Below are 26326 nucleotides of genomic sequence, written 5' to 3'. Positions count from 1 at the left end.
TTTGTCCCCATGTGCAGTTGCAAACCAGTCTGTCTTTTTTATGGCGGTTTTGGAGCAGTGGCTTCTTCCTTGCTGAGCCACCTTTCAGGTTAAGTCGATATAGGACTCGTTTTACTGTGGATACAGATACTTTTGTACCGGTTTCCTCCAGCATCTTCACAAGGTCATTTGCTGTTGTTCTGGGATTGATTTGCACTTTTCGCACCAAAGTACGTTCATCTCTAGGAGACAGAACGCGTCTCCTTCCTGAGCGGTATGACGTCTGCGTGGTCCCATGGTGTTTATACTTGCATACTATTGTTTGTACAGATGAACGTGGTACCTTCAGTTTTATTTTACATGCTGCATGGCCCATTCATACCCGACCTCTACTATTGTGACGTCCACCAATGGGAAGAGAATAAACTCTAGCACGCGGGCGTGCTCTGCTTGTCACTGACTGCTGCACACGGAGGAAATGGTACGCTGCTTTCGGTCGGGCTGTGCTCAGGCCCTATCTCTTATCATCTCATCCGCCCTCGGTCTGTTTACACGCAAAACAGTCTGTTGTTAACTGGAATACGATACGAAGATCCTGCGTGTAGGCAGATTTTCTACAAGTGTTCTACTGCTCAGTATGCCAGAGCGCATGGACTAATTTGAGAACGATGGCTTCGTTGCGAATGGTCGCCAAACTCCGGGCTGGAGTTTTCGGATGTACTAAACAGTTCCACTTCGCACTCAAAACAACCCGATCTCCGGTGAAATTACTGCATACGGTAAACTGAAACTACTGTGTGGGAGTAGTGAAAGGAGAGAGCTACGTTGTTGCAAGAGTTTATAGATGGGACGGCCGCGTCGTTATGTAAATATCCAAACTAGTGTTTTGTCTTTCTCCTTCACAAGTTTTGCACAGTGGTCTGTTATATTGTCGCCCTGCACTGCACATGCTCTGTTGGTTTCAGAAACCGGTTGTAGAGTTCCAATGAACTATCAAATAGTGAGATTGTTGAGTGAGGGTGTTATGCATGCGTTGTTTCCAAATATTTGTGTCGTCGTTACTATCTAGTGAAGTACACTAGATAGTAACAGAGTTACGGATCCTTCAACTAATCAATAGGCCTACCGTTCATTTTTAATCATGAAAAAAAATATAGGCAGTCTAGACAAGACAGTGATGCATTGCAATTAGCATGGCATTGATCGAGAGGGTTTTCCCATTCATTCCATCACGTCTAGACATGTTGTTAAATGAGGAATAAATAGCCTTCCTCTCTCTGAATATAGTAGTGAAACTGAATGCAGAAGACAGGTGTGTGATGACACACACACGCATCAACACTTTAATTGAATGATTCTCTCGATCGCTCTCTCTCTGTCCTCTTTTTCCCTCTTGGCATCACTCTCCTTTGCTTGAAATTACTGCACTAAAGTGCCACCTCTAGCAGATTATTAGACTGTGGGCCTATCCCATGCATTATTAATAAATCACTGTAAGAACTCAGTCTAGGTTATTTACAATCCTAACTAGAATGTCAGCACCATATCACACAGTGTTGGCATGACAACAATGAATGAATAATACATGTAGTCCCCTATTTATAGGTAGGCCTAGTGGTGTCTGACACTAATGACATTCTTCTCCAAGTTAATGAAGATTGCAATGTGAAGTGTGTGAAACCTCATCTGTATGTGAGATTCATATAATCATCATGCATTACTGAGCAAACTGTGTGTGTGGTGCGCATGCCTGCCTGCGCATGTCTGGCCTCCTTCCCCTCCTGACTGGATGGCAGACCATTTTATTTACTGTGCTGTTCACAGCAAGGCGGTACTGAATGTCACTGTCTGTCCATGTGTCACTGTCTGTCACCTCAAATTTGTCTCTCGACCTGTGTGCACCTACAGTGCTATGAAAAAGTATTTGCCTCCTTTCTAATTTTCTCTACTTTTGCATATTTGTGATACTGAATGTTATCAGATCTTCAACCAGAACCTAATATTAGATAAAGGGAACATAAGTGGACAAATAACACAACAATTACATATTTATTTCATAAACAAAGTTATGCAACACCCAATTCCCCTGTGTGAAAAAGTAATTGCCCCCTTACACTCAATAACTGGTTGTGCCACCTTTAGCTGCAATGACTCCAACCAAAGGCTTCCTGTAGTTGTTGATCAGTCTCTCACGTCGCTGTGGAGGAATTTTGGCCCACTCTTCCATGCAGAACTGCTTTAACTCAGAGACATGTGGGTTTTCAAGCATGAACTGCTCGTTTCAAGTCCTACCACAACATCTCAATTGGGATTAGGTCTGGATTTGACTAGGCCATTCCAAAACTTCCAATTTGTTGCTTTTTAGCAATTTTCATGTAGACTTGATTGTGTGTTTTGGATCATTGTCTTGCTGCATGACCCAGCTGCGCTTCAGCTTCAGCTCACAGATGGATGGTCTGACATTCTCCTGTAGAATTCTCTGATACAGAGCAGAATTCATGGTTCCTTCTATTAAGGCAAGTCGTCCAGGTCCTGAGGCAGCAAAGCATCCCCAAACCATCACACCACCACCACCATGCTTGACCTTTGGTATGATATTCTTACTGTGGAATGCAGAGTTTGGTTTTTGCCAGGCATTACTGGAACCATGTCGTCCAAAAAGTTATACTTTTGAATCATCTGTCCATAGAACGTTCTTCCAAGAGTCTTGATGATCATCCAGGTGCTTTTTGGAAAACTTGAGTCAACTTTTTGGACGAGATGGGTTCCATTATGCCTGGCGAAAACCAAACACTGCATTCCACAGTAAGAACATCATACCAAAGGTCAAGCGTGGTGGTGGTGTGATGGTTTGGGGATGCTGATCAACAACTACAGGAAGCCTTTGGTTGGAGTCATTGCAGCTAAAGGTGGCACAACCAGTTATTGAGTGTAAGGGGGCAATTACTTTTTCACACAGGGGAATTGGGTGTTGCATAACTTGGTTTATGAAATAAATATGTAATTGTTGTGTTATTTGATCACTTATGTTCCCTTTATCTAATATTAGGTTTTGGTTGAAGATCTGATAACATTCAGTATCACAAATATGCAAAAGTAGAGAAAATTAGAAAGGGGGCAAATACTTTTTCATAGCACTGTATGTTGTGAACTTTCATTCATAGGCTAGGTTGTAGCAACCTCATGATGGGTATAGGGACAATTTGAGTATCATGTAGAAGCCTAAACCTATCGCTGTTACATTGAACTGGGTGAATGGAATATGAATGAGAGTCATCTGATATGCTGTAATAGAAATAAGGCCATGCTCAGGGGAAAAAAAGAAAAATCGTCCTCCCTCATCTTAAACGGCACTGACCGCCACTGGTGTAAGATGAAGGGGAGGAAACAGGTTAAAGAAGGATTTTTAAGGCTGGAGACAATTGAAACATGGATTGTGTACGTGTGCCATTCAGAGGGTGAATGGGCAAGACAAAAGATTAAAGTGCCTTTGAACGAGGTATGGTAGTAGGTGCCAGGCACACCGGTTTCTGTCAAGAAATGCAAAGCTGCTGGGTTTTTCACGCTCAACAGTTTCCTGTTTTGTATCAAGAATGGTCCACCACCCAAAGGACATCCAGCCAACTGGACACAACTCATTCATACATCAAGTCTTCTCAATGGACAAGACGGGTAGTAGCTTATCCCCCGGTCTCCTTTTCAAAACAAATCCACCAACTGAATAGGACCCCTGATGCAATCTTTCTCGATTTATATGGAACGGGCCAGACCTTTCACCTTAGAGTGGTGAGCATTAAAAGAGTTTAAAAGAGGATTTGAGAGGATATAGTCTCAATATGGAGGTTATAATACATTCTAGAGCTTGGTTCTGGAACGTTGATGTACATCACAAAAGCTGCATTCTGTCCTGTGACCCAGAAGTGCATTATTAGCTACTGCAGTAAACGGATGGAGTGTTTTGTTAATGAAAACCCCTCTGGTTATTTTGGACTGTATGTATTAGTCATTGTGGCTTGCATGATTCCAGACTCAGTCCTACTTCCCATCTCTATCTGCCTTTGTGAAATAAGAGCACTTTGGTTCGACCCAGATAAGCCAACATGAAAAATGCTGACTTGGGCCGAGTTGAGGAGTAACGGGGTCTATCAATTTCAAACATGTATGAACCATACATCAAGTATGTGCTGTATGTCCTTCAATATGTCCTTACACGTGTCCAGGGGGCATAAGCCGAACAGTAACAGTAGGAGGCTAGGAGCTTGGTTCTACTCAGCTCTTCTCTCTCTGTCTCTCTGTCTCTCTCTCTGTCTCTCTCTCTCTCTCTCTCTCTCTCTCTCTCTGTCTCTCTCTCTCTGTCTCTCTGTCTCTCTCTGTCTCTCTCTGTCTCTCTCTCTCTGTCTCTCTCTGTCTCTCTGTCTCTCTCTCTCTGTCTGTCTCAATGCAGTTCAAAAGGCATTATTGACATGGAAAGTGTTACCACATTGCCAAAGCAAACATATAGACGCATATCAAATCAATGATGACTCAGATGGATAATAATAGGAAAAATAATAATACTCAACGAGTAATACAAATTAACAGGACAATACAGTAAGAAATGAATGAGGACAACAATTAAATAGTGAGAAAGACAGTTAGCAATGTTATTATGGGTGTGGCAGGAAGTTACATATTTTGCAGGTAATATGGCACAGAGGTGTCTATCTCAGCACACCCCACACTGCAACAATGTGTGGTGGCTTTAGCAACACAGGTCATATTTCACTACAGTATCACAGAGTAATGGGGAGCCGGAGTGCAATGGTATCAAAACCACTCAACCACTCTATCCATCTGTCGTTATTATAGCCATCCATGCTGCCTTTTTGCACGGCATTTGCCTGAGGTCTGAAGCTATAGTCACTCCTTTATCACACGTCAATTGGATAAAATCAGCTGTTGTATAGTGGTCTGTCATTTTAAAGGTTTACGCCTGTATATTGCTACCACTGCACTCTCATATTTCTGGTTTATGACCAGAGCCTATTGGGAATTTACCCAGATTTAATGGGCAGTGTGGGTTGCCAAATAATATCCTCCAAAAAGCCAGGAGAATGGAGTTGTAATTTCACTCGCTGCCTAACTGTTGGCCCACACAACAACAACAAACTGTGAGGATGGTAATGATGGATGTTCCTATTAATCTGTACAATTTGTGCTTATTTTGAAAATGAATTTCACTGTCCTTCCTTTCCATAGATTTTTGTATTAAAAAAAAAACGTTTAGCCCTTTCTTTCCCCAAATGGTAGTTACAGTCTTGTCCCATCACTGCAACTCCTCTACGGACTCGGGAGAGGCGACGGTCGAGAGCCATGCGTCCTCCGAAACACGATCCTGCCAAGCCACACTACTTCTTCACACTGCTCGCTTAACCCGAAAGCCAGCCGCACCAATGTGTCGGAGGAAACACAGTCCAGCTGGCAACCGAAGTCAGCTTGCAGGCGCCCGGCCCGCCACAAGGAGTCGCTAGAGCATGATGGGACAAGGAAATCCCGGCCGGCCAAACCCTCCTAACTCGGACGATGCTGGGCCAATTGTGTTCCGCCTCATGGGTCTCCCGGTCCCAGCCGATTGTGACACAGCCTGGGATCGAACCCAGGTCTGTAGTGATGCCTTAAGCATTGCGATGCAGTGCCTTAGACCGCTGCGCCACTCGGGAGGCCTTCATTTCCATACTTTAATAATTGACTATTCAAAACAAGCTGCTTTACAAATGGGAGTTTTTGTGACAGATAAAAAGTTCTGCTTTTGTCCTAAGACATACAACGATCCTTTTGACTGTCTGAAAAAGACATGAAGGACCTTTAGATAAAGACAATTGGAATGCTTATCTTCTGCTAGGTTCTCCATCTCAGTGCCTCAGAACCAATTCATCACCCTCTTATCACAACCATTCCATTTTCTAAACCTATTATGGCTGTATTGCAGAGGAGGTTGGTGCAAGGAGCTATAGGAGGACGGGCTCATTGTAACTGCTGGAATGGAATAAATGGAACAGAGTCAAATGTGGTTTCCAGATGTTTGGTTTCACCTTGTTGCCCAGTGTCATATGGAATGAAGTCACTTGGTCTATCCATCCAGTAGAGAGAGAGCGTGAGAGTGTGTGTGTACATGTGGGCTCAGGCCCAATGAGTGGGCAGCTGCAGATCAAGAACTAGCCAGCTCACTGTCACTAATTCACCTCCAGCTGAACCAGACTTGTCAGAACTCATTAGTTGTAGCATCCAGCCTTATTCCACACTCCATGTAACCATCATTGCTTTCTTCAGTTCTACACAGCCTCCTAGTCAAGTGTCCATCCTGCTATTCCATTTGTGTAAACATAATTGTTTTGCTCAGGTCTGCACCACTAACTTCAATCACTTAGGCCTTTAAATGCCTTAGTCAACGGCCTAAGTTCTGCAAACTGCTTCAAAGCGCTTTTAAACCAGCCTTCTAGTAACAGAAAATCCATAACAAACTATTAGTCTAGGCTTAATTCATCACACCCTGGATTTTACAATGCCCAGGGAATCAATGTCCGTTTAGAGACTTTTCATTAGTATTCCCGTCCCCCATCGGACCGCACTCATTTATTATAGAGTAGGGATGTGTTCCAAATGCCACCCTATTACCTATTTAGTGCACTACTTTTGACCAGGCCCCAACAGCCTAGCAGTCAGAAGATGGATGGTGGGACACCACTGAGGCAGAGAGGTTTACATGTCTACTGTGCTCCCATTCTGTGTGTCAATACCATTCTCTGTGACTGCATCACTACTTGTCTTTGTGAGAGGTGTTGAACGCACCGAACTGTCTGTTCAAACAGCTAACACACAGCTCAGACACCCATACATACCCCACAAGACATGCCACCAGGGGTCTCTTCACAGTCCCCAAGTCCAGAACAGACTCTGGGAACCGCACAGTACTACATAGAGCCATGACTACATGGAACTCTCTTCCACATAAAGTAACTCCAGAGCAGTAAAATCATATTAAAAAAACAGATAAAACAACAACTCACGGCACAACGCAGACTGTGAAGAGACACACACACACACACTGATATTGTTGTATTGTGGATTTTATATTGTAGTATTAGAGTAAAGATGTAATAATATCTTGTTGATGTTTTGTTGTGATGTAACTGTTTAATCCTGTTTGGAACCTTGGCAGCAGCTAATGGGGATCCTAATGTTAAATACTAAATGGACATTAATACCTATTATTTCATAAATGGGATGTGACAGTAAAACTGAGTGTTGATATCCCCTGAAAGGCTATTTGTTGCCAGTTTCCATAGGATTTCAGTCCTGTGGTATCCGGTAGAGGCTCAGTTAAGGTACTATTGAGACGCATTCTCCTCTAGACAAATGGAGTTCAAGAGTTGAAAGGAAATGTTTCTGCCTTTTTAGAAGTTCTTTAGCTTAAAATTAAAAGATGGCAAAATGGGTTTGCCTTGCATATTCTAACCTTTAGCACAGAACGGTACACTGGTGTTAAAGATTTTATCAGATATAGTTAGCCTACAACAAATAGAAATTACAACAGCCGTGACATAAACATACTATTTTCAGGCAATGTCAAGTAGGCTTGGGCGGTATACCGTATACCGACGGTATGATTTTCAATACCGCCAATTAAAACCTGACGTGACGATCCACTGTTGAGCAGCACGAGAGGTGATCAAGTTACACTTGAAATTCACTACTAATGTTTGCCCACTAAATATCTTATAGCTACAAGTTAACTATCTAGCATTTGGTTTGCTAACTTGCTAGCTATAGGTGGCTAGCTTGCAAGATCACCCTGTGTTATAGAAGTTCACAAACTCTCTCTTCAAAAGTTGGCTAAACTGTCACCCAACAGAGACGAATGTCTTATTGCCTAAGTGTCAGATTGCTGTCCGGTTGCTCTGTTGTTTGGCTGGCTGGTTGGTACCGCTGTACCGGCACCTCCAATTTTTGGGGAACTACGCACTGACTCCTTTATAAAACAAGGTGGCCTTTCACTGGCCTGGATTCACACACGGTGTCAAAAAAAGGTTGATCAAAGCGTAATGAAGGCGGGATCTGCATTGAATAGCAATGTTCAAGTTTATTTCACACTAGTCTGTGAATCCGGTGCATGCGTGTTAGTAGACCTGTTTGAGTTTGAGAATGCGCAGGATGCGCTGTTCCATGTCAAATGAGGGTTCTTACGGTCATAAATCCTGGAAAAGTCATTGAATTTTCATATTGTGTTTTCCTTTTTAAATATACTGAACAAAAATATAAAGGCAACATGCAACAATTTCAAAGATATTACTGAGTTACAGTTCATCGAAGGGAATCAGTCAATTGTAATAAATTCATTAGGCCCTAATCTATGGGTTTCACGACTGGGCAGGGGAACCCTCCTCAGACGATCCCGCAGGTGAAGAAGCCGGATGTGGAGGTCCTGGGCTTGTGTGGTTACACGTGGTCTGCAGTTGTGAGGCCGGTTGGACGTACTGCCAAATTCTCTAAAACGACGTTGGAGGCAGCTTATGGTAGAGAAATGAACATTAAATTATCTGGCAACAGCTCTGGTGGACATTCCTGCAGTCAGCATGCCAATTGCACGCTCCCTCAGATCTTGCCACATCTGTGTTGTGTGACAAAACTGCACAGTTTAGTGGCCTTTTATTGTCCCCAGCACAAGGTGCACCTGTGTAATGATCATGCTGTTTAATCAGCTTCTTGATATACCACACCTGTCAGGTGGATGGATTATCTTGGCAAAGGAGAAATGCTCACTAACAGGGATGTAAACAAATTTGTGCACACAATTTGAGAGAAATAAGCTTTTTGTGCATATGGAACATTTCTGGGATCTTTTATTTATATTATCAATCACTTAAAAATCTACATGTCAGCCATGACCACAATGCAGCCTAAACATCCGCTGCTCAACAGGACCTTGATAAGCAGACTCTGATGTTTTTAAGGGCTGGATCAAAAGCCTGCACACCCAGTAGCTCTCCAGATGGAGGGTTGACCACATGTGTTTTATACAGTAGCCTAACAGTGCAGTTATTCTACTTTGTGGGGAGTTAAGTGCCTTGATCAATGGCACAACGACAGGAGATGGTAGGCCAGGCCTACATGTGATCAGATACTAGCAGCCTTCTAGTGTCAATATCACATTTATGCTGACTTTTTCATGGAGGCTACATAGAGACGCCACCAATTATTGGTCATGGAAATTTGGTTAAAAGTCATGGAGAAGTCATGAAATTCCATCTGTCAAAATGTGTATGAACCCTTAACAGTGAATAATCAGAGGTCTCTGTAGCATAATGTAATTTGGGAATATCTGTGAACATAGTCGAATGCAGGGTTTCCCAAACTCCTTCTGATGGGGTACGACAGTTGAACTAAACTCATGAGGCATTTATAAGTTATATTCATCAAGAATCAATGGGTACATATCATTTAATTTATAAATCCAGAAATGAAAGTAGCAACTGCAACTAACTATTAATGGAACACCGAAGTCAATGAATATATCTGTGACGGGAGGTGCACTGTGACACACACATTCTCAATGACTCTGGCTAGCTTTCACCCTGCACCTAATCAATTCCAGTTAGTCCTGTAAGACTGAATCAATGATTTAAGGGTGAGGAGTAATGAGTCTGCTCAATCTCCGGCTAAATGATTGGCCAAAAATCAAGGGATAGAATCAGATTGAGACTGATCAGGTTCCCTCTGTACATGTAATCATATTAATTATGATCTAAAAGGCGGAACTGATCCTCTGTAGCTCAGCTGGTAGAGCACGGCGCTTGTAACGCTAAGGTAGTGGGTTCGATCCCCGGGACCACCCATACACAATTTTTTTTTAAATGTATGCACGCATGACTGTAAGTCGCTTTGGATAAAAGCGTCTGCTAAATGGCATATTATTATAGATCAGCACTCCTGCTCTGAGACGCTGTGGTCTTTTAAAACCAGAGTAACTTGTTGCTGTTCTGTAGAGACCTTTTTATGTCTCTCGGCTCTCACCAATGGATGGACTTTTTACTGTCGTAGACTTCAACTGACATAGTTATTATTATGTAGGTTGGTGGTTTGTGGGGTCAACCTGCTATCATTGTTTAGGCCTATAACTAAGGAGTTAAAAAGCCAAAGCTGGTTGTCGCTCTATTAGAATGGAACCTTTTCCTGCCAAGCGTGATAAATAGTGTAATTTGCATATACATTTTGGAATTAATCCAAACTGTTTTATAGAAGATCTTGGAACGCAGGCAAGATTATGGGACAAGTATGCACACTGTTCTACAATGGTTATTTTATGCTCTCATATGCCATGCTACCAACTGACTGACTATATATAGTCAGAATATACCTCGTATTACTCAAGGAAGGAAGCTGACAAGCAAGAAAAGTGCGTGTCATCTTCTGCCTGTAGCTGTCATTGTGTGAGGCAGGCCACTGGCCATCCAATATGCAGTTACATATTTTAAGAGGATTCTCCTGAAAGAATATATATTTGTGAAAAACAAAAAAGTGGATTCTCTTCAGTTTTTCAATCTCTTTTAGGAAGCAATTGACAGTGACACTATCAATGCTGAAGTATTTTATATATGTGTGGTTTTGGTAAGAAATGGTGAGTTGTTACGAAACCCACTTATCTAGGCTTAGCTAACAGCCAGTTATCTACCACCCAATTACCCACCTCTATTCCTAACACACACTTAAGCATATTGTTGATCTACTCTGCATTTCAATGAAGACTTGAATACAGCAGCTGGCCCTTAGCTACTGCAGTATGTTGTCTTAACAGTAACATCCATATAAAGAGTCATTCAAAACAATGAACTGCTCCAAATAGTATCAAAACCGAATTCAGACCAATGTGTAATATGTCTGTTGCAGTACGTTGAGGAATAAAAACTATTCAAGCTCCAGCTCTCTCTCTCTCTCATTTTTGCTTTATCACCATGTCCCCTGAAGCATGCAGAACACCCGTTTGGAGAGCTGTCATGGGGAGGGCGTTACATCCGCCTCTCTCTCACCACCCTCTCTCTGCATGCAGTCTTTCCCTTTTTCCTTATGTTTTTGTCTTCCTGCTCCCATGTTCTCACTCAGCTGCCTGTCCAATCGTTGCCCCCTCCCCCCCTCTTTCTCTCTCCCTCCCTCTTTTTCTCTCTAAGAGAATGTTGTCGAAAGGAAAGAGAAAACAAATGCCTTGATGCAAATCACTTTCATGGTACAGTGCAGCCTGAACTCGGTCATGATGACAGCAGCCAGTAATTTGGTTTCTCCATCCCTCTGTTTTTCATCCCTGGTCCCTGGAACTGTTTATTACATGGGAACCATTCAGAAGGTCAAATAGGGGGTGCTTATATTTGGCCTGTTTCACACGTGCAAATGTATAACCTGTACAGTGTGTGATGAAATGGAAATGTATTTTTTTGCATATCACACTTCCCCTGAGACGCCCTTGAGAGTGGGCTCACAGCCAGGGATCAGCCACTAATGACAGCAATCCTGGAGCAATTAGGGTTAAGTGCCTTGCTCAAGGGCAAATCGACCAATGTTTGGTTTTTTTTCTTCACCTACTCAGCTCAGGGATTTGAACTAGCTAGGGCTGTCCCCGACCAAAAATTGTTTTTTCTTTCGACCAATCGATTGGTGGAGATGTTAAAACTTGTATTTTTCCATATATAGACACATCCTATGTGTTTTAATCAAATCAACTATATGCACTGAGCTTGTCTGCTGCTTTAAGCACACTGTTTGATTAAATCATTAAGACACACATGACTAGAGGGAGTCCGACCGCAATTGATTTGATTTTGCCGGGCCTGGATCAGACTTGCTGCGCTGTGTAAAAAAAAAAAAAAAAAGACAGCTAGTGACTGTGACTAGCACCCGTTGTCTCTCTCTCCTCCCTGCTGCAGCGACCACCACAGAACATCAACAGTGTTTATCGCGCTGTCCATTTTGCTGAAGCTGCAACATAATTACAGCCATTTCTGACTTAAAATTTATGTTACCGAAATCCCTAATTTGTTTAGGAAAAACATTCTCTATTCCCTCAAACCTTGCTCTCTTTACGTGACACATGTATGCATTGCATGCACGTGATCAATAGGGCCTGACCTATAGCATATCATAATCACATAAATAAATTGGTTATAATAAACTCTGAACACCGTAACACATGTGACAGCAAAATGGATGCATAAGACGTGACAAACTCGAAATGGGAATGTTTACTGGTTGCTCAGGAGGTAGAGGGGAAGTCAGATGTGTGGAATAAATTTGACTAGTTGTGGAAAATACTGGAGCAAGCGCTGCGTGCATATTATGTGTGCCAAACAGGTGCTCTTAGATTACAATATAATTTTTCTGAACATTAGGAAACATGTAAACAACACTAATTTATAAGCGTACCAGAGAGTCTGTTGTAATGTTTTTTTTGTAAAGCCTTTATTACAGCAAAAACTAAAAACAGTCTGCATTGATTTGTGAATTTCCGAAATGGAGCGGTTTAGGCCTATTTATTGTTTACGCTAATTATTCTGTGGTCGCTCTATTTCATTTAAACTAAAATGCTGGATTGCATTTCAAATAATGAATGACTCGTATGCTGTGTAATGACATTAACGAATAAATGATTGATTGATACAGTAGCCTATATTAGTATTGAAATATAGGCCTAAATAAGTTACGGTATTAAGACTAAACAGGATGCGCTCTTAGGCCTATAGCTAGATGGTGGATTTACAAGGCTGCTATACAAAGCCTACTAATGACATTTACTTATTATTATAATGATGATCATAATAACAATAAGAAGGAGATCAAGAAAAAAGGAGGGTTATTATTAATATAAATACACTGAACAAAAATATAAAGGCAACCATTTCAAAGATTTTACTGAGTTACAGTTCATATAAGGAAATCAGTCAATTTAAATTCATTAGGCCCTAATCTATGGATTTCACATGACCGGGAATACAGATATGCATCTGTTGGTCACAGGTACCTTTAAAAAAAAGGTAGGGGCGTGGATCAGAAAACCAGTCATTATCTGATGGGAACACCAGTTGCCTCATGCAGCGTGACACATCTCCTTCGCATAGAGTTGATCAGACTGTTGATTGTGGCCTGTGGAATGTTGTCCCAATCCTCTTCAATGGCTGTGCGAAGTTGCTTGATATTGGCGGGAACTGAAACACGCTGTCGATCCAGAGCATCCCAAACATGCTCAATGGGTGACATCTGGTGAGTATACAGGCCATGGAAGAACTGGGACATTTTCAGCTTTCAGGATTTGTGTACAGATCCTTGCGGGCTGTGCATTATCCTGCTGAAACATGAGGTGATGGCGGCGGATGAATGGCACGACAATGGGCCTCAGGATCTTGTCACGGTATCTCTGTGCATTCGAATTGCCATCAATAAAATGCAATTGCGTTCGTTGTCCTTAGCTTATGCCTGCCCATACCATAACCCCACCGCCACCATGGGACACTATTCACAACGTTGGCATCAGCAAACCATGTGGTCTGCGGTTGTGAGGCCGGTTGGACATACTGCCAAACTCTCTAAAATGACATTGGAGGCGGCTTATGGTAGAGAATTAACATGAAATTCTCTGGCAACAGCTCTGGTGGACATTCCTGCAGTCAGCATGCCAATTCCACGCTCCCTCAACTTGAGACATCTGTGGCATTGTGTTGTGACAAAACTGCACATTTTACAGTGGCCTTTTATTGTCCCCTGCACAAGGTGCTGTTTAATCAGCTTCTTGATATGCCACACCTGTCAGGTGGATGGATTATCTTGGCAAAGGAGAAATGCTCACCAACAGAGATGTAAACAAATTTGTGCACACAATTTGAGACAAGCTTTTTGTGCGTATGGAACATTTCTGGGTTATTTTATTTCAGCTCATGAAACATGGCACCAACACTTTACATGTTGCGTTTTTATATTTTTGTTCAGTGTATAATTTGTTGGACAATTTGAAACAGTGTTAACAACACTAAATAATACCAGAGAGGCTGGTCTAATGTAAAAAATAATAATAGTAAAGCCTTTATTACAGCATAGTAAAGATAAAAACAGACAGATTTGTGAAATAGTTTATCTGACATGTGGTTGCATGAGGCTTGGTGCTCACGGAATCAGTAGACTGTTAAACAAACACTCAAACAGGCAACAGAAGCAAGATCTGTCTTATTTGTCTTATATAGTTAGGCTATTGATTATAGACGTAATTAAGTTGTGGTTTCTTCTCTCCTCACTTTTCTTAGACAATTAAGGCAAGGTCTCCTAACTCCGCTTCTACCTCCGCCGCATTGTTCTTAACACCAATATGCTGGTTAACCTTTTTATTATGCGCATAGCAACATGGTCTAGGAAAAGGTGCCAATTAAACAGCGCACTGATGTTTCAGAACCGCGGACAGCGACCCCTGTCCAACGTGGGAGAAAGCTAATTTGTTATAAAATAATATTATTTTTATTAGTGTTGCACCATTGTTCTTATGTAATATAACCATATACAATTTCAGTATCACATGTCTTAGTGATGGACTACCACAATGGATCAGTCCACTCAGACAGGCGCCAATCAGACAGGTGTCTTGTACACCATGATTTATTTATATATATTTTTTGCTACTGCTCTACTAAAGAAATCTCGTTCGACCAACAGCCTATCGACCAAACAATTGACCAGTCGACTAAATGGGGTCAGCCCTAGAACTAGCAAACTTTTTGGTTACTGGCCCAATGCGCTAACCGCTAGGCTACCTAGCTGTTAGATAGTCTTTGTTTCCTGGGCCGTGTCCAGCTGCAACTATTAACATAACTCCTCCTCTTCTGGTCATTGATCAATCAGTCAGGGCTGGGTGGACCCAGGCTGGCCACGGTATTGGTTGGTTGGTTCTAAATTCCAGTCCAAATCTCCCCATAGCCCCTAGTACTGTACCACCTAGACATACACACGTGTCAGGGCTGGGTGGGTGTGAGGTGGACCCAGACTGACCACACTATTGGTCTGTTGGCGCTGAATTCCAACTCAAACACCAAGCCCCTACCCCTTAGGCACTCCTGTAGATCGGAAAGGATTTGATAGGTTTAAGCCAAATGCAATTGCGCAATCATTCCTTCTGATAGGTTGGTATGTTGTTTACACCCATCAGAGACGTTCAAATCTACAGGAGAGCCTATTGGGAAAAGTGGCAAATGGACCATTCAGAATTCAGCATGAGATGGTGTTAGAGCCCTGGGTGGCGGTACAGTGGGTGGTGGGTACTGAAACAGAGCTCCCATGCAGGGCCCCCATGAGGGCCATAGCTCAGCCTGTGACAGGAGCCATAATAACTGGGTCTGGTCCTGTCTGCCTGCCTGGGTGCTGGGCTCTAAGCGGCCGGTCACTGGGGAAATTAACCAGCCAGAATGTGACTGTCTGTCACCAATCAATCACCATGATGTCCCCTGATCAACACTAGGGGAAATGGCCTCCCTACATTACTAAGGAGGAAGGACAGTGTATCACCAAGCTGCTGCTGTACTGACCCTCTGCAAACCAACTGTATTTCTAGCCTGGAATCCAAACTGATAGTGGTGAAACAGCGCATATCACTTTGAACTCCAGGTTGACCGTATACACGTGAAGGAGGAAAGGACAATTTATCATGATGTGTACTGTGTCTGACTCTGAGAACCAACCACACTCCTGCAAAATGTATATAGTTCCTCTGTCCCATCATGCAATCTGTTTTGAGATAAGGAAATCACATTTTGGAGATAAGAAATGAGAGCTGGAGGAACAGAAATTGAGAAATATCAGCTGTAGCTACTAGCCTCTGTTCCTTGAAGGAGTCCCAAAATGTGTGAATGTCACCGGAGGGCCAGGGGGCGATGTGGCTGCAGCAGTTACCTCACACACCGTGCATATTGATTGGATGAGAGAGGCAGTGGAGAGAGGGGAGGGGGGCCAATTTGTGTGTTTTGATTTCACAGGCGGCGAGATGCGGGGAAGAGTGCACGTCCAATTGAACGCCGCTGATGGAGTCGTCCCTCTTGTTTTGAATTGCACTTGACTCGGCCTGTGTCTCGCTGAGGGCTAAATGAGTGTCTCATGTTTAGATGTGGGCGAGGATAGCCTGTGGCTTGATTTGCTGATCCTGATTTTCAGACATGAAGAGAAATGATCTTGTTGTGCAGCCATTGTTGAGGTATTAGATTTGTGTAGTCTCCTCATCACAGCTGAGGTTATAAATGTCTATACTGCGACTCTGCTTTGACCTCTAACCGTGGTCCATCCATCCTCCTTCAGGAGAAAGTGCAAGGTGTAAAATTGAAATGTATTGGACAGTATATTGACATGGGCATTCAATCTAACCTGGTCTCAGATCTGTTTGTGCTGCCTTACCAACTCCTACTATGGTCATTGTCAGACCATATCCTCTCTCTTCTTAACAAGCATATGTGCTATACAGAAAAAACTGATCTGGGACCAGACTACATTCCACCCCCAGGTGCTTGGCTGGGAAGTGGGAAACGCACTGGATTATTCATACTATAGCTCTTAATGAAGGCCAATACATTCTGCCACCCCATTGATATATGAAGGGAATACTGTATTACGGTATTCATTTTATAGCACTGACAGGACCGCGATACGTTCTGCCACCCCATTGATATATGAAGGGAATACTGTATTACGGTATTCATTTTATAGCACTGACAGGACCGCGATATGTTCTGCCACCCCATTGATATATGAAGGGAATACTGTATTACGGTATTCATTTTATAGCACTGACAGGACCGCGATACGTTCTGTCACCCCATTGATATATGAAGGGAATACTGTTTTACAGTATTCATACTATAGCACTTAGTGTGTTCCTGTTCCACCATGACAGTCATCTCCCATTTGATGTTTTGTATGATGGGAACAGTGCAACATGGCAGTGAACCTGACTGCTTACATATTTCCAGGTGTTAGCTGTTGTCAGCGGTCTAACCACTACTCACTATGCACGCACGGCGCATCGTCACCCCAGAGATAAATTGCTTCGGCCTCCGAGTTTGACGCTCGGCTCCTTATCCATGCACTTTTCATATGTATAAAACACACACACACAACAGACAAAGGCATGCACATACACGCGCACACACACACACACACACACACACACACAGACAAACACAACAGACAAATGCGCACACACACACCACAGTCACGTGCGCACACACAAACAAAGTCAGTGTTCTCAGTCAAATTACCTGGTCAAATAAAATAATGATTCTGATGAAAATATGCTCTTTGTCTTTATCAAACTAATGTTTTTGCATATTTTCACTGTGGAACCTGTCTATGTTCAGGGGGGTTCTAGTGTTTTCACTGTGGAACTTGTCTATGTTCAGGGGGGTTCTAGTGTTTTCACTGTGGAACCTGTCTATGATCAGGGGGGTTCTAGTGTTTCCACTGTGGAACCTGTCTATGTTCAGGGGGGTTCTAGTGTTTTCACTGTGGAACCTGTCTATGTTCAGGGGGGTTCTAGTATTTTCACTGTGGAACCTGTCTATGTTCAGGGGGGTTCTAGTGTTTTCACTGTGGAACCTGTCTATGTTCAGGGGGGTTCTAGTGTTTTCACTGTGGAACCTGTCTATGTTCAGGGGGGTTCTAGTGTATTCACTGTGGAACCTGTCTATGTTCAGGGGGGTTCTAGTGTATTCACTGTGGAACCTGTCTATGTTCAGAGGGGTTCTAATATTTTCACTGTGGAACCTGTCTATGTTCAGGGGGGTTCTAGTGTTTTCAGTCTAGGCCGGTGGATGGCAACTGGCGGCCCGGCCCTTTTGTAGGCCCACCCCTTTTGTAGGCCCGCGGACCGTTTTATATATATCTTTTATAATTTTGGAACTCAGTCGGGGTCTCAATTTACTAGATCTTCCGTTCAAGTACTGTATTACTCATACCCATCCTTATATGCAATATAATGAGTTTGAACTAACAGCCAGTAGAGTTCCTGTTGCTTTCCTACTGAAACCATTGTTTACTGATTTATGAATCCAATTATTGAATTGGATTACGTTACTGATTTAGAATTTTGGACAGTTAACTAGTAGGGCTGGGATGATGCCAGTATCACGATACTCGTTAGTATCACGGCAAGGGGGGCCTCCCGAGCGGCACAGCGGTCTAAGGCACTGCATCGCAGTGCTAGAGGCATCACTACAGACCCGGGTTTGATCCCAGGCTGTGTCACAACCGGCCGTGACCGGGAGTCCCATAGGGCGGCGAACAATTGGCCCAGCGTCGTCCGGGTTTGGGGAGGGTTAGGCCGGGGGGCTTTGCTTAGCTCTAGCGACTCCTTGTGGCGGGCCGGGCGCCTGCAGGCTGACTTCGGTCGCAAGTTGTACGGTGTTTCCTCCGACACATTGGTGCGGCTGGCTTCCGGGTTAAGCGAGCAGTGCGGCTTGGCAGGGTTGTGTTTTGGAGGACGCATGGCTCTCGACCTTTGCCTCTCCCGAGTCCGTACCACGGCAAGGAAACTCGGATTTAACTCCTTTAGGAAAACAGCCCTAATGTTAGAAACAAACATCATGATGTTGTCATCCAGAGTCACATTTATTTATTTTCCAAGCTATAGCACACAATATATTACATACAGCAGGTTTTTAAAGGACCTTCGTGTTTTCATTTTTGCCATGGAAAAAATATTGCGATATTGGTATCTTCCCGGCCCTAGTAACTGTAACGGGTTACATTTAGAAAGTAACCTACCCTGCTTATTGCTGGAGCCTGCCCCACTTAAGGCCTGGATGTCTCTCGTCTCATCAGTGTTTCCTGCCTTCTCACTCTTAACCATAACCACTGGTGCGTAAGTCTACAGATCTCCCTTCCCTCTGGCGGATCCCCTATCCCTTCCTCTGTGCAGTGTCTTGGACCTATAGCTATAGCAGTGTATGGATGGCATCAGCACTCCTCTTCTTTAATGTGATATTGATTGGCTGACAGCTATGGACTGTCAGACACGAACGCACACACACACATTGTCAGGTCCCTGGATGTCACTGCTGCTGAGACAGAGACTCACAGATCTGTTCAACCACCAAGACTCCTTTTACATTTTACTGTTATGCAACAGGAGACGGAATCAATTTTGACAAAATCTATTTTTTCACTCTTAAGTCATTCTTCACTCCTAATACTGACCGTACATGGGGTCAGAAAGTAGTGTCTACATTTAGTGTAGTAGATATTGACATTTGATCACTTTTAAAGTCACTATGATGTCACACTTTAGGCTTCTAATGCTGTCAGAAAGGAATGTTTTATATTTTGAATAGTTTTTGGCATTTGATCACATTAAAGTAACTCACTGCAGTAACATGCTTTATAGGCTTCCAATTCAAGGGGCCCAACTTGTTGTTGCTGGCCAGAAGGTAGTGTTTACATGTTCACTAGGCATCGTTGGCAAACCCTCCAAGTCCTCTTCGTACCAGACGGAGTCATTTCCATTTGAATGGTGTGGAGGTAGGTAATTAATCATTAATTCAACAGTTATGACCTAAACCTTGATTCACCTCTCACATTTAACACAACCATATGTCTTTACCCACTGTGGTTGTGCGTGTGAACATGTGCTTAAGAGTGGCAGTTGTCTGTGGGTGAATGCATGTATAAGGCATCACAATACCTCTTGGGAGTTGTGTTGGTATAATTGTAGCACTATACAGAATCACTTTACACACACTCACTCACACACACACATTCACACACATTTATACAAGTGCTTAAATTATACACACACACATTTTTACAGCTATTACTCTACGTCCTTATCTTACAGCTTCTTTCATTGCTTCCAGGTCCAGTGCCAGCGACATATTCCCAACCATTAAACTTAATATGCCAAATCATTGTACTACTCAGCAACAGATTAGTAGGGGATGAATCGGATGAATCCGTAATAGGGGCATTGATATGGAAATAAAAAACCATATCAGCACCATTTTTGTCTATTTTCAGGTATTCAAGTAAAAGCATCAGTGTCTATGATCCTTAGCCTGGTTGACCAGACTGAATGCTGCGCTCACCATTTGACAATCACCCTTCAGTCTGGTTTAGCCAGGCTAAGTCTCTGTGGCTTTGTGTCATGTGGAGATTGGTGAGAGCCAGCCTTTTACCATTCCCTCAGTGAGATTGGATAGTGATGGTGAGAGGGATATGATTGTGCATATTAACACGGAACAGTTTTCCATCTTCCATCCAAGCCAAGAAGGTATTGAATACAAATAGAGAAATGTTGCGTCAGCAGAAAGTTTGACATGGTGTAGTCAGCGAAAAAATCAGTTGGCTGTAGGCTATATCTGTGGTTGTTGTGGGGTGATGCAGCAAGATAGGCTATTTAAGGTAATATAATGATACAGTATCTTGGAAATGAGATTCTGGAAATATGTCTATATATATATATATATATATATATATATATATATATATCAATATCAATGTTTATATCACACAGTATCTCAGTAAAAGGACTTTTGTAATGACTGGCTGCATAATTTTCTTTTTATAATCGAGTAAACGTTGTCTCGAGACGCCGCCCTGGGAAAACAAAGAGATGGTATGAAGAATAGAAGCTGGTCGTTTGCTGACTCTAATTTTTATCATGTAGAACTTCAAATGTTTGTCTTTCTGTCTTTGGCAGCATGATAGTTTGCCAAGGGATGGCTTCTGTTGATTCTGATGATATTGAGCTGATAAGCCACTAAGACATTCTGTTTTCTTTGCACCCCATGTATAGAAAGATCTACAGAGTTCCTTGTAAAAGGATGTTCTGGTGCCTCTCGGGCTGTTCAAAATGTTGAATGGAGACCTATTTGCTGATTTTAATGTGATTTGTTTTTCTTAAATGTACAGTATTTGTCATTTTTATATATTTGTGTTTTGTAAATTGTGTATGCAGGGCTTCCTTGTGAAGGAGACCTTGGCCTGAATGGGACTCCCTGTTAAAATAAAGGTAAAATAAATACCTTCTGTAATGTGTTCTCTCTCTCATTTCAGATCCATCCCAGACAGCCACAGTGGATATGTCCTCCCCAAGTGGTCTTCTGCAGTACCCTAGCACCCTCTAGTGGTACGATACTGTCATTACAGTACACCTTTCTAGAACTAATACATTACTCTGGCTGCCTTGACTTTACACACAGTGTATTTCTTTATTCTAAAGTGCCAGCCTTTGATAAATGGCTTTAGAATTGTAATCTTTGGTAGACTGTTCATATCACTATTAATAATAAACACAGAGACCTGCGACAATCCATATATTATTGCATGCAATGAGCTGAGTTATGTAAAACGGTGAGAATGAGCTGCACTGTATTCTAAACACAAGGCCATTAACTGCCCATTTGACCTGGTGTTTTTCTCTGTCTGCGGTCTAGATGTGTGGTTGCAGTATAAACATGGACGTCCGGTGCTGGCTTTGCCGCTACCCTCCAGGCAGGAGCGCTGTCTGTTCTTCCTCAGGCCCATGTTGATGACTGTAGGAGACCTCATCCACGACCTACAGAGAGAAGACCCGGGAGTCACCTCTGCCTCCGTGCTCACCAAGGGTAGGGCGTACACACACACTTGTAGACACACACAAATGTACATACTGGCCCGTATTCATAAAGCATTTTAGAGTAGGAGTGCCTATCTAGGATCAGTTTAGCCTTTTAGATAATAACGAATATGATTTTAATGGACAGGGCAGAACTGATCCTAGATCAGCACTGAGATACTTTATGAATATGGTGCTGTGTGTGTGTGTGTGTGTGTGTGTGTGTGTGTGTGTGTGTGTGTGTGTGTGTGTGTGTGTGTGTGTGTGTGTGTGTGTGTGTGTGTGTGTGTGTGTGTGTGCGTGTGTGTGTGTGCGTGTGTGTGTGTGTGTGCGTGTGTGTGTGTGTGTGTGTGTGTGTGTGTGTGTGTGTGTGTGTGTGTGTGTGTGTGTGTGTGTGTGTGTGTGTGTGTGTGTGTGCGTGCGCACACACTATAACCATCTGTTATCCTCCTGTCTCGTACAGATGGGGCGCGGGTAGCTAACAGAGCCTCTGTAGACACCGCCTCTGTAGACACCGCCTCTGTAGACACCGCCTCTGTAGACACCGCCTCTATAGACACCGCCTCTGTAGACACCGCCTCTGTAGACACCGCCTCTGTAGACACCGCCTCTGTAGACACCGCCTCTGTAGACACCGCCTCTGTAGACACCGCCTCTGTAGACACCGCCTCTGTAGACATCGCTTCTGTAGACTCCACCTCTGTAGACACCACCTCTATAGACACCGTCTCTGTAGACTCCACCTCTGTAGACACCACCTCTGTAGACATCGCTTCTGTAGACTCCACCTCTGTAGACACCACCTCTGTAGACATCGCTTCTGTAGACTCCACCTCTGTAGACTCCACCTCTGTAGACACCGCCTCTGATGACATTGCTTCTGTAGACACCACCTCTATAGACACCGTCTCTGTAGACTCCACCTCTATAGACACCGCCTCTGTAGACACCACCTCTATAGACACCGCCTCTGTAGAGACTATCCATCTGTTATCCTCCTGTCCTCAGATGGAACGCGGGTAGCTAACACCACCTCTATGGACACTCTCCTGGACAAAGACTTCCAGCTCCTCATCAATGATGCTGTATACAACGTTCACTCCCCTGAAAGAGGTAAAGCAACTCTTTCCCAAAGCAAAGGAAGTTTAAACAGTTTAAGAGATCATGATGATATAATAATATATGCCATTTAGCAGCTGCTTTTATCCAGAGTGACTTAGTCATGCATGTATACATTTTAAGTATGGGCGGTCCCGGGAATCAAACCCACTATCCTGGGGTAGCAAGCACCATGCTCTACCAACTGAGCTACAGAGGACCATGATGATGATGATATCAATTGATCTTTATCAGTCATTCTAAAAAGAAACATCATTAGTCATTTGAGTATCAGCATGATCCTCCTCCTCATCATCAACCTTCAGTCTGAGGTGGAATTGGTGGAATAGTGATGCATGTTCCCAAAGTGTAATCATTTTGACATGAGTTCCCAAAGTGCCTGTATTGTAATGAATTCCACCCATGTTCTGTGTGTCCAGAGGCGTCCAGTGTGTCCAGTGAGCATGTGGCGGACGTGGAGGACATGAAGCACATGGTGCAGCTGCTCCACATGGCCCTCCACCTGCCTGACCACCTCCTGCTGAAGGAGAGACGGCTGATGGAGAGACTGGATGGACTCAAACAGGACCTCTCACCTCTGGAAGAGGTACTGGAGGGGAGGGGAGCACTTCTGACTCAGTGTCTCTCTTGTTCTTTCTCTTTCATTCCGTCTGTCTCTTCTCTCGCTCTTTATTTCTCTCTCTCGCTCTCTTTCTCTCTCTTGCATATCTTGTCTCATCTCTCTCGTCTCTGTGTAACTCCTACTACCTACCCCTTTGGTCGACAACCATAAAGCTGTCTCGGTAAACCTTCAAAGATAAGATTGCGTGAGTGCGAGAGCCTGTTTTAGCTATCACTAGTAACCGCTGTCACCCGTCGATTCCCTATACAGGTGAAGGCACAGCTAGCGCGCAGTGCAGAGTTCCACTCCTCCAGGACTCTGTGGACAGGTGTGGCCCTGCTGTCTGTGCAGGGTGGGGCCTTGGCCTGGCTCACCTGGTGGGTGTACTCCTGGGACGTCATGGAGCCCGTCACCTACTTCCTCACCTACTGCACCAGCATCGGAGTCTTCGCCTACTATGTCCTCACCAAGCAGGTATAGTACAGGAATCTAACCATGCTATGTCCTCACCAAGCAGGTATAGTACAGGAATCTAACCATGCTATGTCCTCACCAAGCAGGTATAGTACAGGAATCTAACCATGCTATGTCCTCAACAAGCAGGTATAGTACAGGAATCTAACCATGCTATGTCCTCACCAAGCAGGTATAGTACAGGAATCTAACCATGCTATGTCCTCACCAAGCAGGTATAGTACAGGAATCTAACCATGCTATGTCTTCACCAAGCAGGTATAGTACAGGAGTCTAACCATGCTATGTCCTCAACAAGCAGGTATAGTACACTGTCTCAAAACATGTAGCCAAGGCAATGTCTCCCCCTTGTGTACACAAAGAGTACTGTCACTACAGGGCACTTGAACAAGAGGCTTTCATTTTCATTTCAGTCACACCTGGTCTCTTTACAATAACTTAGAGCTGTTAGAGTAGTCAAGTGCCCATATGTGACCTACTCCTCCATTGCCATACACTGTACAGTATGAAGGATTTATTGGGGTTAAATTCTAACTTTAGATAACTGTGTGCAGCTCAAACCTCTACATTGATGTCAATGGTAGATGTAATCAAAACACAGGTGATATGCACTTAGAAGTGTAACAGAGAAATGTCCACGTATGTCTGCCCTCTTGTGGCTGCAATGTGTACTGCAATGTGTATAGGATGCACTGTATAGAAGAAGCCCCCCCCCCTAGGTCTTGATGACACGAGAGAGTCTGGCCAGTAAACCTTCCAGTTCGTCCCACAGCACCTGTGTCCTACGTCCATATTATTTTGTAAATTCTATCATCAAAGTACAGTAAGAACTGTATACATCCATGCTACAACAAGAAGGCTGGCACACACCAACCTTCCTCTATTACGCTTCTAGGTGCATCACCTGTCTTTTGATCAAATCTCCTAATGACATCGGTGCATGATTTACGTAGAGGTTCGAGTTGCACACAGTTATCTCAAGTTAGAATTCAAACCCCGATAATTATGAGCAGAAGTGATACACACAAGTCAGTATGTACTAGATGGATCATGGTGGTTGTGTTCAGATGGATCATGGTAGTTGTGTTCTTTTTCTCTGTAGGATTATGTCTATCCAGACGCCAAAGACAGGCAGTTCCTGTATTACTTCCACAAGGGTGCCAAGAAGGAGCGCTTCAACGTGCAGAAGTACAATGATCTGAGAGAGGAGTTGGCTTCGGTACTTATACAAGGCACTGCAGAATGTCTGATCACTGCTTAATGGACTTTCCACTGATGTATTGAGTCTACACAGGGCTTCTGCTGATTGTGTGTGTGTGTGTCATCCTTAGGTGGAAGAAGATTTGAGACGTCTAAGGAATCCAACCCAACTTCAGCTCCCTGTAGAACAGATCCAGCGCAAGCCATGAGGAGTAACCACACACACACACCGTGTCAAACTGAAGGACTACTGAGCAGCAGCACTTCTGTGCCATTTCTTCCCGTTTATTTTGATAATTGTGGCTTTTTCTTACTAACCCTGCAGATCATTCTAGAGCTTTGGTTTACACCGTTTACAGTCTTGGAAGTGATACCGAAGTCATTTGGAGTAATATAAGTATTGAAAGAAATATCATATGAGAAAGCATTTTCCTGAATACTAATCATATTTTTTCTGCAATCATGGCCGTTGCAGTAATTCAATATAGTAGCTAGTGTAATTTCTTATAGAAGAGCAAAGTTCTGAATATGAAATAGTAATGACGTATGTGTGTATATAATGAGATTATCCATTCCTAATGTTTACAAAGATTAAGAGAACTGAGACGGAATTCACAAATTCAATTTCATTATTTTATTGCACCTCAATTGACTTTAATTTCAATCATCAAAACCCTAAACATATTTCAAGTTTTACAACTGTAATTGTATAAATGAGAGATTCTAATTCAATAGGAGCCCCCCGCACCTCTCCAAATGCTCGTAGTGCAATCCCCAGCTCCCAAAAGCTCAGAGCCAAATTTCCCTGGTAGACCACATTACAAGAAAAGTACCTTACCCACAGTGAATAAAATGGTCCCTGTTTTCTTATACACCTCAGAAATAGAAACATGAATTGGTGTCCAGCACTCAGGTTTACATACAAATAAGCAGTACCTCGTGCATTGTCATTGCTTTAGTAAATATCTCCAAGTGACTAACAATGATAAAAGATTTTTAAAAACATGAGATCGTTGATTGGTACCCTGAGTTGTCTTATCTGAGCTATATAATGCACACTTTAGCATATTTTCTGGCTGAAGAATATGCCTGTAGTCATGTGGTGTAAAAAAAAAAGATTGGTACTGTTAAAGTTGTACAAAATGAGGGCGGCAGGTAGCCTAACGGTTAGAGCCGTGAGCCAGCAACCGGAGGGTTTCCAATCCTGGGCCCAATGGGGGGGAAATATGTAATTAACCAATAAAGGGATCTTAAGATGAAAACAGTTGTCAAATACCCTCAATAAAAAAAGAACAATGGTAAAAAGCTTTTTTAAATTT

At 43.1% G+C, this 26326-nt stretch overlaps 1 protein-coding gene across 1 annotated transcript; it reads left to right on the top strand.

Annotated features, from left to right (window-relative positions):
* Positions 1-429: 429 nt before the first annotated feature.
* On the top strand, positions 430-26307 carry LOC311110093 (calcium uniporter protein, mitochondrial-like). The gene is made up of 8 exons (XM_084188658.1): positions 430-758; positions 21073-21145; positions 21453-21623; positions 22622-22726; positions 23152-23318; positions 23604-23807; positions 24910-25026; positions 25139-26307. Exons 1-8 carry the CDS (start codon positions 648-650, stop codon positions 25214-25216), a joined length of 1026 nt encoding a protein of 341 aa, XP_084044784.1. The 5' UTR covers positions 430-647; the 3' UTR covers positions 25217-26307.
* The last annotated feature ends 19 nt before the right edge of the window (positions 26308-26326 follow it).

The sequence above is a fragment of the Coregonus lavaretus genome (genome assembly GCF_964263955.1).
Source record: "Coregonus lavaretus genome assembly, contig: SUPER_35_unloc_1, whole genome shotgun sequence".
In the NCBI taxonomy this organism is placed as follows: domain Eukaryota; kingdom Metazoa; phylum Chordata; class Actinopteri; order Salmoniformes; family Salmonidae; genus Coregonus; species Coregonus lavaretus.
The sequence above is the reverse complement of the archived record's forward strand: the minus strand, read 5'-3'. Positions and strand labels throughout refer to the sequence as shown.